Source organism: Panthera onca, chromosome F1, assembly GCF_046562875.1.
Source record: "Panthera onca isolate mPanOnc1 chromosome F1, mPanOnc1 haplotype 2, whole genome shotgun sequence".
NCBI classification, from domain to species: domain Eukaryota; kingdom Metazoa; phylum Chordata; class Mammalia; order Carnivora; family Felidae; genus Panthera; species Panthera onca.
Window position 1 is genome coordinate 6,131,918 of NC_138355.1, and position 11,725 is coordinate 6,143,642.

An 11,725-nucleotide genomic window follows, 5' to 3' on the forward strand; every position below is an offset into this window, starting at 1 on the left:
ACAGCTAACTTATAAACACAAAGAAAAAGTTCTCGAAATAAATGAAATGTGCTACGCCAGTGAACACACGAATGGCAAGAGAGCGAAACAGCCGTACCGCCGACGTGGACGAAGCGTCCGTGGTCCGGACGGAAGAGCCAACAGCCACGACATTCCCTTAAGCCACAGCCTGACCCAGAGCAGGGCCCTGGCTCCCTTCAAGTCTGTGAAGGCTCAGAGAGGGGAGGAAGCCGCAGAAGAGAAGTCTGAGCTGGCAGAGGCTGGGTCACGAGGTTGAAGGGAAGAAGCCGTCTCCGTAAAAGTACAAGGTGAGGAAGCAAGTCCGATGGAGAAGCTGCAGCAAGTTCTCCAGAAGGTCCAGCCGAGAGAATTAATGAGGGGGCTACACTCAACAACAGGTCTCAGTGTAGACAGAACAGCCTCACATTGGAAGACGCCATCTAGGACTTTCATGGCTGGAGAGGAGTCCGTGCCTGGCTTCAAAGCCTCAAAGGACAGGCTGACTCTCTTGTGAGGGGCTAATGCAGCTGGTGAGGACTTTAACTTGAACCCTACGTCCATGTGGCATTCCAAAAATCCCAGGGCCCTTATGAACTATGCTACATCTATTCTGCCTGTGCTCCAGAAACGGAACAAGGCCTGGGATCACAGCACATCTGTTTACAGCATGGTTTATTGAATTATTTTTTTAATTAAAAAAAAATTTTTCTAAGTTTATTTTTGAGAGAGAGAGATACACAGAGTGTGAGCAGGGGTGGGGCAGAGAGAAAGGGAGACACAGAATCCGAAGTAGGCTCCAGGCTCTGAGCTGTCAGCACAGAGCCCGACGCGGGGCTCGAACTCACAGACTGTGACATCATGACCTGAGCCCAAGTCGAACACTTTACCGACTGAGCCACCCAGGTGCCCCTGGCTTACTGAATATTTTAAGCCCACTGGGGAGACCTACTGCTCAGAAAAAAGATTGCTTTTAAAACACGACTGCTCATTGACAGCACTGGGGACCCAAGAGCTCTGATGGAGACAGACAATGAGATTCACGTTGATTTCATGTCTGTTAACACGACATCCATTCTGCAGCCCACGGATCATGAAGTAATCTTAACACTGAGGTCTTATTACAGAAGAAATACGTTTCATTAGGCTACAGCAGCCACAGATAGTGATTCCTCTGATGGATCTGGGCAGAGTAAATCAAACACCTTCTGGAAAGGATTCACCTTTCTATTTCATCTATTCTAGATGCCACTAGGAACATTTGTGATCTGTGGGAAGAAATCAAAGTACCAGCATTCACAGGGGTTTGGAAGAAGTTGGTTCCAGCCCTCAAGATGCCCCTTCAAGAAGTCAGGGGAGGGAGCCCCTGCAGCTGTGGTGGAAACAGCAAGGGAACCGGGGTCAGAAGTGGGGGCTGCAGACGGGACCGAAGGCCTGCGATCTCCTCGTCAAACCTGACCAGATGCGCGTATGGTTTCTGGAGGTGGAAGGTCCTCCCGGTGAAGACGCTGGGCAGACCGTTGAAATGACAACGGAGGATTCGGAACAGGACATCAGCTGAGCCGATAAGGCAGCGGCAGGGTCTGAGGCAGGACTCCAGTCCCGAAAGAAGTTCCGCCAGGGGTCAGATGCGATCAGGCCGCATCGCGTGTTCCAGAGAATTCGCTCATGAAGGCAAGAGTCGATCGATGAGGCCAACTTGTCTTATTTTCAGAAACTGCCCCAACCCCAACCTTCAGCCCCACCACCCTGACCAGTCAGCAGCCGCCAACAGGGAGGCAAGACCCTCCAGCAACAAGATCACGACTCACTGGAAGCTCAGATGGTTACCGTTTTTTAGCAATAAAGTATTTTTTATTTAAAGTATGTCCATTTTTTTTAGACATAATGCTATTGCACACTTAGTAAATAAACCAACATTTATATGCACTGGGAAACCAAAAAATTCAATTGAATCATTTATTACAGTATTTGCTTTATTGTGGTGGTCTGGAACCAAACCCACAATATCTCCAAGGTATGCCTGTATGCATGTTTTGCTCTTCAATAAAAGAATTGTATTTTCTGGTTTCTTTACGCTACGTATAAATAGGTGCTGGCACTTGAAATCCATAGCTTCACATATACAATGTTATAGCGAGTTGTGAAATTCCACACTGGTCCAAAAGTCTGAAACCAATAGCTTAGTTAAAACATTGTAACCTTAGAAAAAACAATACTCCGTACTACAACGAATTCTAAAATAGTAAGTCCTTGACCTTTTCCTCTTAAATATCACAAAGTAATGAATAAAACTGTTTCAGATAAATATTTTCGCAACACGTTAACAATTACGGTAACGAAAGCTACAAAAGATAAAGTGAGAATTTCTGTATTTATAGTGATTCCCTATACTTGAAAAGCAAGTTTATTTACTTATTTTATTTTTTTTCAAGAGAGAGAGAAAGCACAAGTGGGGGAGAGGGGCAGAGAGAGACAGAGAAAGAATCCTAAGCAGGCTCCACTCTCAGCACAGAGCCCAACGCAGGGCTCAATCCCACAACCCCGGGATCATGACCTGAGCCGAAATCAAGAGCCAGACGCTCAACCTGAGCCACTCTGACTCCCTGAAAAGCAAGTTTAATTAGAGCAAGAAAAGGTCATAATTTTTCTTCTCAGTAATTTCAAGGACTGTAGGGGTTGATCGTACTGGTTCACTATTTTACATCTAATTTCACTCTACTTTCTAGGATGCTTCTCCTAGATGTAATAGTTCATCGGCATCGCTCTTGTGTTAGTCCACATGATCAAGTTTATCTCTCAGTTCACATGACTATCACACAGAAGACCATTAAAAGTCCACAACCACTAAGATACAACTTACTCAAATTATGATTCTTCCTCAAACCGCAAAGTATCCCAAAGTTTCCCAAAATCATCTCCTTCTAACCCTGATACAAGAAACACCATGACCTCGTAATAAAAGAGTGTTTCTCAAAGGGTGTTCCATGGAATACTTGTTGTCATACATCATCCAGGTATGGTTTAAAAAAAAAAAAAAAAAAAAAAAGACGAGGGGCGCCTGGGTGGCCCAGTCAGTTAAGCATCCGACTTCAGCTCAGGTCATGATCTCGCAGTTCCTGAGTTCGAGCCCCGCATCAGGCTCTGCGCTGACAGTGCAGAGCCTGGAGCCTGCTTTGGATTCTACGTCTCCCTCTCTCTCTGCTCCTCCCCCTATTCATGCTGTCTCTGTCTCTCAAAAATAAATAAAACATTAGAAAATTTTTTTAAAAATGATGATTCTCTCATCATATATATATATTTTCTCATCATATATAATATATAAATATTCTCATCATATATAAATTCTAGAGTAACTGGCACTACTCTTGATGTTTACTTTTGTTTAAAATAGTTTCCCAAATTTATTTAGTCACATAAACATCTGCCTCCCCTCTCCAGCCACAAAGCACCTATTAATATCTCCTGGATATCCAAAGCACCTGTTGAAAGTAGGGATGGGGCTAGACTGCAGAAGCCCTAATTCCCAAACAGAAAAGAGTTACACCACGAAGAAGCAAGGGGCAAGAAGGAAGGGGGGAGCGGGTCTTCACCCTCCCCGCCCCGCTCCTGGTCACCATGAGAGCTAACGCGCAGCAGATATAGAAGCGCCAGGAGGCGGGGTAGGAGGGCTGGCCAGCAAAGGGCCAGCCATTCCCCGTGTGCTAAGTGGAAAAAGGCAGTGGACACTAGAAAGTGAGTTCAGAGCAACTAGACCGCAAGAGCTACCGCTACCGCGGGGCCCTGATGAGTATCGGTGGGGAAGAGAAATCCCCTCATGTACAGAGGAGTTTTGTAGGCAGTGGCCAAAAACGACAGCCATTCGTATATCTGGGATGACCTATACGTGCAGTGCGGGTCATTCAAAAACAAAAGTCTTTATGTAAAGAACTTCTGGACTGATTCACATACTGACAAAGCAGCTGAGCAATTCTTGGCCATAGCTTCCGAAAACCTTACATCACTCCCGCTGGCAGTTTCGTGTGAGTAACAAGGGATCAGAAAATCCATGGAACTAGCAAAGCCTTCTCACTTGCATCCAGTATAGAGTTCATCTGGAGTAATGGGAAGACAGAACCAAAAAACACCAGAGTCTACAGGTCATAGGGTTATCCCTCCTGTTTGCCACACTTACACAACTCTGACAATCAGTGAGTCAACATCCAAGACCCCAAGTCAGAAAAGGAAAAATGTCAAAGGAAAAGGAAATGAACCATCAAAGACAATACAAAGGAGTATAAAGTCAAGTTCTCCGTTCACTGAGTTCTTGTAAATTAAAAATACTCATTCACAGCTCGGACTTAAGCAGCAACCCAGGAAAACACTACATCCGCGCTCATTTTCTAGTCCGTCCTTTCTCCCGTTCTCCATCTCTCCTTCCTAGTTCCTGGTCCCTTTCTAAACTCCTCTCCATTAAATTCTCCAGTCTGTCCCTTTTTTTTAATGATGTGCACTTTTCTTTCTGAAAAAAAAAAGAACTATGTCTACAATCTTTTTGCCGTTAAACAGTCAACATATATTAGCTTCAATCTACACTAGAGTTTCAAACTCTTTTGATCCCGATCTACAGTAGAAATACAGAAAAACAAAGAGTTTGACAGGAAAATACTTATTCTTTCTAAACACAATGTACTTGATATTCTCTATTCTGGTCTGTTTAATTTTTTAAATGCTCTCTGGACTCAGTAAATTGATTTTAAAAAGCTATCAAAACAATAGGATGGAACACAATGAGCTACCTACACAACATACTGGCACTAAGTGTACCAAAAGAGAAAAGGTTTCAAAGAAATTAACTGCCAAAGTGAACTGTAGTATAACAAAGTATTAATTTGTACCAAGTTTGGTTCCTTTACCCTAAACAGCCTGGGCTTACTCTGTACTATTAACCGAGTCCCAGGAATTAGGAAATGTTTCACAAAACTGCCAACATTATGCTGTTTGTTTTTACGCTGCTATGCTAAGGTATGCCTTGCATTTCCATATGAAAAATAAATTCCTAAAATTCTTAAAGTGTTAATCCTAACATCCCCACTCTCACTCACGGAGCCACATAGATTTTTGAAAAAGAGATGCAATACCATACGATTTCACTCATATATGGAATTTAAGAAATGAAACAAATGAACAAAGGCAAACACAAACAAACAAACAAACAAACAAAACCAGACTCTTAAACACAGAACAAACTGGTGGTTGCCAGAGGGGAGATGGATGGGGGGGTGGGAGAAACAGAGAAAGGGCTTAAGGGGACATTTATCTAGAGCACTGAGTAATGTACAGAATCGCTGAATCCTTGGATTGCACATCTGAAACTAATATAACACTGGACGTTAATTATACTTCTATTTAAAAAAGAAACAGAAAAAAGAGAAATAGAAAAATAATAGACATCACCTACGGTATCAGCATTGTATTAGATCAAAAAATTATACTTACTGTCATTCTTAGAATAAGACTAAATTACTGGCAAGTATAAAGGAAACAAGTGCCCAACCTGTATTTCTGATGACATTGATGATAATCCTGAGGACTTAAAATAAACTTAATCATCTGTATCACATGAACACTTTGATAGTTTGGTGTGACAAATTCTACTAACCTACAGCTGCAGTGAAAAACAAAGCAACCTAGAAAACTTCAGATGATTCAGATCCTTCTAACAAGCCCTCATCACCTCACCTAACTGACCCACATGTGAAAAGATGTTAATAAGCTTCAAAACCACCCCAATGAAAGGAACAGTTTAAACCCCAGTACCAGCTGAGGTGCTCTGGTAATAAGTTTCTTATTGACTATTTAGATGTATGAGTATGCATATACTAAATAACCTACAAAATTAAGGATAACTTAAATGAGATTACCAAGTACAAGATTCAGAAAGCACCAAAAAACAGTTATCCACACACAGCCTTGCATGCTTCTTTTGTATTAACATTATCTGACATCTGTGTTTTAAGTCAGTTGGTAAAGAAGTCCCTAAAATACCAATTTCCCTTTTCAAAGGAGAGGTAGCCAATTCAGTGAACAAGACAGTCTTGTCGTCAGTGACAGCAAGTTATAATGTTTATAATATAAACGTTATTTTTATTCATACAATTCTACTGTAAATCATTGTAGAGTTCTGCTGATATCAAAACTATTATTTTATAAACAAACACACAAATCTCTATCATTTCAACAGTTGAAAAACAAGGACACAAGTCTTTCTAACCTTATTGGATATAACTGGAAAATACGCATTATTAAATTTAAGCAGTCTATATAGCCTGAAGGCACTCTTATCCCCCTGCTCTACTGCTCATTGGCTTAATTCCTTCTTCCTCTCTAGGTCTACACTTCCTCCCTCAAGCCATCAGCAAGAACAAGGAATGCTGTCCCACACCCACCCGCGAAAAAAAGTACCTGAGTGAACTGTCAGTTTTCTTGTCATGATAGTGTAACGAACAAAACATTAACTGTACCGATAATAAAAGTGAAATGGACCATAACCAGGAATAAAGCGAAATTGATGGAATGAAGCCACACAGACAGAATCTTGGCTGACTCCATTTTTTACAGTAGCCTATCATCAGCATAAAAGTAAGGCATAACTGGGGCGCCTGGGTGGCGCAGTCGGTTAAGCGTCCGACTTCAGCCAGGTCACGATCTCGCGGTCCGTGAGTTCGAGCCCCGCGTCAGGCTCTGGGCTGATGGCTCGGAGCCTGGAGCCTGTTTCCGATTCTGTGTCTCCCTCTCTCTCTGCCCCTCCCCCGTTCATGCTCTGTCTCTCTCTGTCCCAAAAATAAATAAAAAATGTTAAAAAAAAAAAAAAAAAAGTAAGGCATAACTAGATGACGCATTCATTCACGTAAACAGCCAAACACAAATATACCCAGCATGTAATACAGACTATTTAACGACTACTGCTCTACTGTTGCAAATACTGGATCTTTTAAAAAATCAAACTAAAAACTGTACCATTTCACACAAATCATAATTATCATATTTAAGCCCAACAAACAATCCCTACAAATTTCCAATACAGACCAAAAAAGTAATGTCTAAGAAATTCTATTGGGGTCATTTCGCTATCTGGAAACTTCCTTGATCTATTTTTTATATAATGTTAGATAATAATAAAATAGGGCATTTCCCCAAAAGGTAGTAATCAACTGAGACCCAACAGCTGACCTATATCAATACTTAAATGCAGAGAACACACTGGCATTCTTAACACAAATTCTCAAATAACTTAAAAATAGCAATACCACTGAAGATACATCTCTTGACAGCTTTTCCATTCTTAACTTCTTCTTAGTCCTTACCCAAACTTCTGTGTTTGATAACTCCCACTTTCAAGACCTCATTATCTATCTTACAAATGCCTGAACAGTCACTGCCTGACCCCACAGTGTACAAAATAAGTCCCTAAAAATTCTAGTCTCTTTTTTTCGATTACTGAGAAATACAATATGAATTTACTTGAGACTATATATTTTTGTCATGTCATATCAGACTTCTAAAAAGACAAAATATGAACGATACCCCTAAAACTTAACCTACTTTAAACTGTGCAAAATCCCTCGTTTGAAATTACTTAAAATACATTAATAAAAATAAAATGTGTTTGGCCAAATATTTATTCGATTTTTGGCTTATTTGGCTTCAACTAAATATGCATAAGCAAGGGTTCTTTTTATAGAGATATAAAAAACAAAGCTCAAGAAAACATACTTAGTGGAAAGATATACATAAATTATTCTGGCCAAACAGCAAAGTATCGTATTGCACAAAACTACTATGTAAACTCTTAAAAACCAAAAGGCAATTCAGGATATGATTTTCTCTTTTATTATAACTGTACATTTATATTTATTACTGGTGCATAGAGATCTCCCACCATTTCACAGATGAGAAAGAACAGATATTAAATGACAACCATGATCATTGACAAGAGTGTCGCTATGGAACCATAATCCAAGAACGGGCACTCTAGAAGTACCTAAACCGTTTCTTTGAATTTTCAAAAGAAACACTAGGAAAAGTCTCTACATTTATGAAACAGGGAATGGAAAATTACATATGCTTTATAAAATAGTTTACCCTACACATAAAAATAAAAGACCTACAAAACCAGTACCAAAGTCAATCACAATGGTCTCACGCTTAGGAGAAAAGATGGTTTCAAATTCTTACATTCCCAGCATGAGCCTAAGAGCCTGTAAAAACCATCCCATTCACATGTATGAACACACACACACGCACACACACTTTCAACACCTCACGACATGAAGCTGCTAGAAAACTTCTGATCCGGGCCAAGTTCAATACAATTATTATGGATAGGCCATCTTACGGCCCAGGAGTGATTTACCTGACAAACTAATTTTTAATCAATTTCAAACCAAAAATCAACCAGTCAATCAACCTGACAAACTAATTTTTAATCAATTTCAAACCAAAAATCAGTCAATCAATCAACGAAATAATCACCACTCGACTTGTACTTCGAGAAAACAAAGGTCTACTCGGGAAGGCATTGTAGTGCGAACACCTGCCAACAAAGTAAAATTGTTAGGATCCCACAGGTACGACCCTGGCCCACACCCCTCGGCGCAGGTGTGGGTGGTGAGGAGTTTCTCTCTCCCAACAGAGGGCCGGGTGTTCAACGCGCTCGCACGCACGTGACCCGGGAAGAAGAAGTTAGGCCAAGCCCCCAAGCTTGAAGGTCACATGGAGCGTCGGCGCGCCTCGCTGAGCTACTCGGCTACGGTAGGTCTTCCTCCAAATCGCGTCTCCGGGGAGGGAAATGACGACCAAAGTCCAACCGGCTGAGATCCGAATTAAATTTACAGTACCTCTACCCCTCAAGTGGGAGCTGTTCCCAAACATTCCCCACTAAGTACTATCGCAAAATGTCTTAACCATTATGTCATGCTGTCTTCCAAACATGACAATTTCTGGAAAGTCCGTGTGCAGCAGTTTCCTCTGCGAGGGCCACACGGAGATGAAATAAAACCCACGGGCCACCACCTTCCAGTTCCTGTTGACCGAAGAGATGTTCATCTCTCCGCCCATTTCAAGAGCGATTTCCAGAGCCTGGGAAGGAATGCGTTTCCCCCAACCGACACCTTTCAACTGAATGTGTGTTATTCCGCCATGCGCTGGGGCAACCGTGAGCAATAATCCACTTTGCTCATCACGGAATTACTCAAAATCTCTGACGGTTGACCTGAAAACAGAAGTCCTTCCTCCCAAACGCCGCTTTAAATCAAGGCAATAATGGGGTAGCACGGTTTTGACTCTTGGGACAACATCTACCAAAAACTATTTAAAAAAAAAAAAAAAAAAAAAAAAACTCGGGTAAGCGGGATCCATTCCCTTCCCGCACATGTACTTCGAGCTACGTACCAGGCCCGTGACGCGTTTACCATACATGTCACATGGACGATCTATGTCCAGCCACGTACTGATCGCCGAGCCCCGCCGCTCACTCGCGGCGACCCCCCGCAACAACGAAACCACCAATGCCCGACGAAACGGGGGCGGACTTAGGCCAGGCACACTCACCCCACTCCAGGTATTCGAGAATGTTCTTCTCCCTTCGGAGCGGAGAGTTGTTGCACTCATCGTACAGGCAGATGAGGATGTCCAGCAGCGTCTCGACGCTGAAGCACTGCCCGTTGGTCTGAGCGGGCCCGTCCAGGATGAACTGCTCCAGCTGCCGCAGGCGCACCTCTCCGGACATGTTTGCGCCCACGTCCGCCGCGCCTCCCCTCGGTCACTGGCGCGCGGGGCACGCGGCGGCCCCGAGCCGGAGTTCTGGAAGCGGTGGGTCCGGTCCCCTCACGCAGCTGTCAGGCCGGGCCGCGGACGCCCGACAACCCCCCCCCCCCGCCCCGCCCCCGAGCGGCCGGGGAGCCCCCCGGCCCGGAGCGCCTGGCTCCGCGCGCACACCCGGCTCTGCGGGGCGAGCTACCATGCAACGGGGCTTTCGTACATCTTTTCCAAAGAAGAGCACGGTGCAGTCGCAGGAGGCGATCCAAGTACAACGGACCCAAGAGTCCAGACTTCTTTAAAAAAAAAAAAAAAAAAAAAATTTTTTTTCTCCTTTAAGAAAGAAAACAAAACACAACTCTTCGCCTTCATTCAAAATTCACCTCGTGCCACACAACCCCGCAGCGAGCCCGGCCGCATCATTAATGGCTTGGGTCCGATCCGCTCCCGGGGAAGGAGGACCACGGCAAGGGGAGGAAGCCCCCAGAAGGCACTCGGCGGAGGCAAAGGCAGCGCCGCCGCCGCCGCCGCAGAGGCTCCCCGGGCGCCGCGGGCAGAGCGGCCCGGCGGCGGGGTCCGCGGGGCAGCCCCTCGGCGCGCCGCCCGCCCGGCCCTGCCCGGAGGACGCGTCTCCTCCCTGCTCCCGGCGTCCCCCTCGTCAGGGCTCTGCGGCGAGTCCGCTCTCCCGCGGATTCCGGACGACACTCCTCATTTTCCTCGCGGCGTCCGCCGGGGCCTGACGCGCGGGCTGCGGCGGCGCCCGCCCCGGCTCCGGGGGCTGCGGCTACTCGGCCGCCCGCGCCCGCCCCATGGCGGGGGGTCGCCGGCCGGGGGCCTGCGCCGCGCGCGGCGGACGGCCGCTCTCCCCCGCCCCCCTCGGCCGCCCGGCGGCCGCCCCGGAGGCTCCCGACGCCCTGGCGCGGGGCGCGGGGGGGAGGGGGGGGGGGCTTCTGGATTCACGGGACGCGGTCGGCGCCTTCTCCCCCTTCTTCACGCCCCGGGGCTCAGGGCATCTTTTCCCCGACCGGGCGCGGGAGGAGGGGTCGGTGCCGCCGGTGAGGAGAGCGGAGGCTGCGGCAGCCCGGTTCGCAGCCACTCCCTTCCTCTCCGTCCCACCCCTCCCCCGCCTTCCCGGCCTGGCGCGCTCGCGCCCTGGGCTCCGCGAGGCTCCCCCCAGCCCCCGCCGCGCCCGCGCGCCCGCGCGCGCGCAGCCTACAGCGCGCCGCCGCGCCCGGATCCAATATGGCGGCCGGGCCACGCGCGCGCGCCCGCGCCGCCCCCCGCCCCGCCCCCGCCCGAGCCCCGCGGGGCCCAGCGGGGTCGGTCCCCCCAGCTGCGCGGCGCGGAGCCGAGGCCCAGGAGGGGCGCGGGCCGCGGCGCGGGCGGCTGCACCCCCGGCGGGGCCGCGGCCGCCGCGACGTGGAACGCAGGGATGCTGGAGGACCCGCGGAGGCCTCTGGCGCGGACGGCGAGCGGGCCTTGCCCGGCGCCCCCGGAGCACCACCTGCCCGGCACGTTTGCTCCGGGAGGAGGGGTGGGGGAGGGGCGGGAACAGCCGCTGGGCCCCCCGCCCCCAGACTTGCTGAGGACGTGCCCCTCCTAGCGCCCCTTACCTGCGCGCCACCCGCCCCCCCTCCCAAATGCGGTTCCCGAGCTCAACCGACTCGCAATTCCCTGGGTGTCTAATTACACCACTTCGTGTGTCATTCCCAGGACAAATGCAATGACAGACCCGTGTGCGCTAGCGTCCGGGTCGGGAGTGTGTGTGCCAAGCAAGGGCAGGATGCCCATCTCCAGTTCCCAAAGTTTCCCTACGCGGAGCACTGGGCTCCTCCTCCGGAACCACTCCAGCTGCCGCCAAGGTTATACCACCTGCAGGGATTCAGGCGGTGCAGGGAGTCCCGACCTTGCTCGGCCGGCTTCGAACCCA

General features: G+C 47.5%; 1 protein-coding gene across 14 annotated transcripts in view; it reads right to left on the reverse strand.

Moving 5' to 3' along the window:
- Positions 1-10,242, reverse strand: part of CDC42BPA (CDC42 binding protein kinase alpha) — a 322,044-nt gene extending 311,802 nt beyond the window's left edge. For 13 of the 14 annotated variants that reach the window (XM_078441190.2, XM_078441187.2, XM_081791830.1 and 10 more), the window contains exon 1: positions 9,589-10,242. In XM_078441190.2, the coding sequence (XP_078297316.1) occupies positions 9,589-9,766 (178 nt within the window). In that variant the 5' untranslated portion in view covers positions 9,767-10,242. The remainder of the gene's footprint in view (positions 1-9,588) is intronic. The other variant, XM_078441185.2, reaches the window with a different exon arrangement.
- Positions 10,243-11,725: the final 1,483 nt, after the last annotated feature.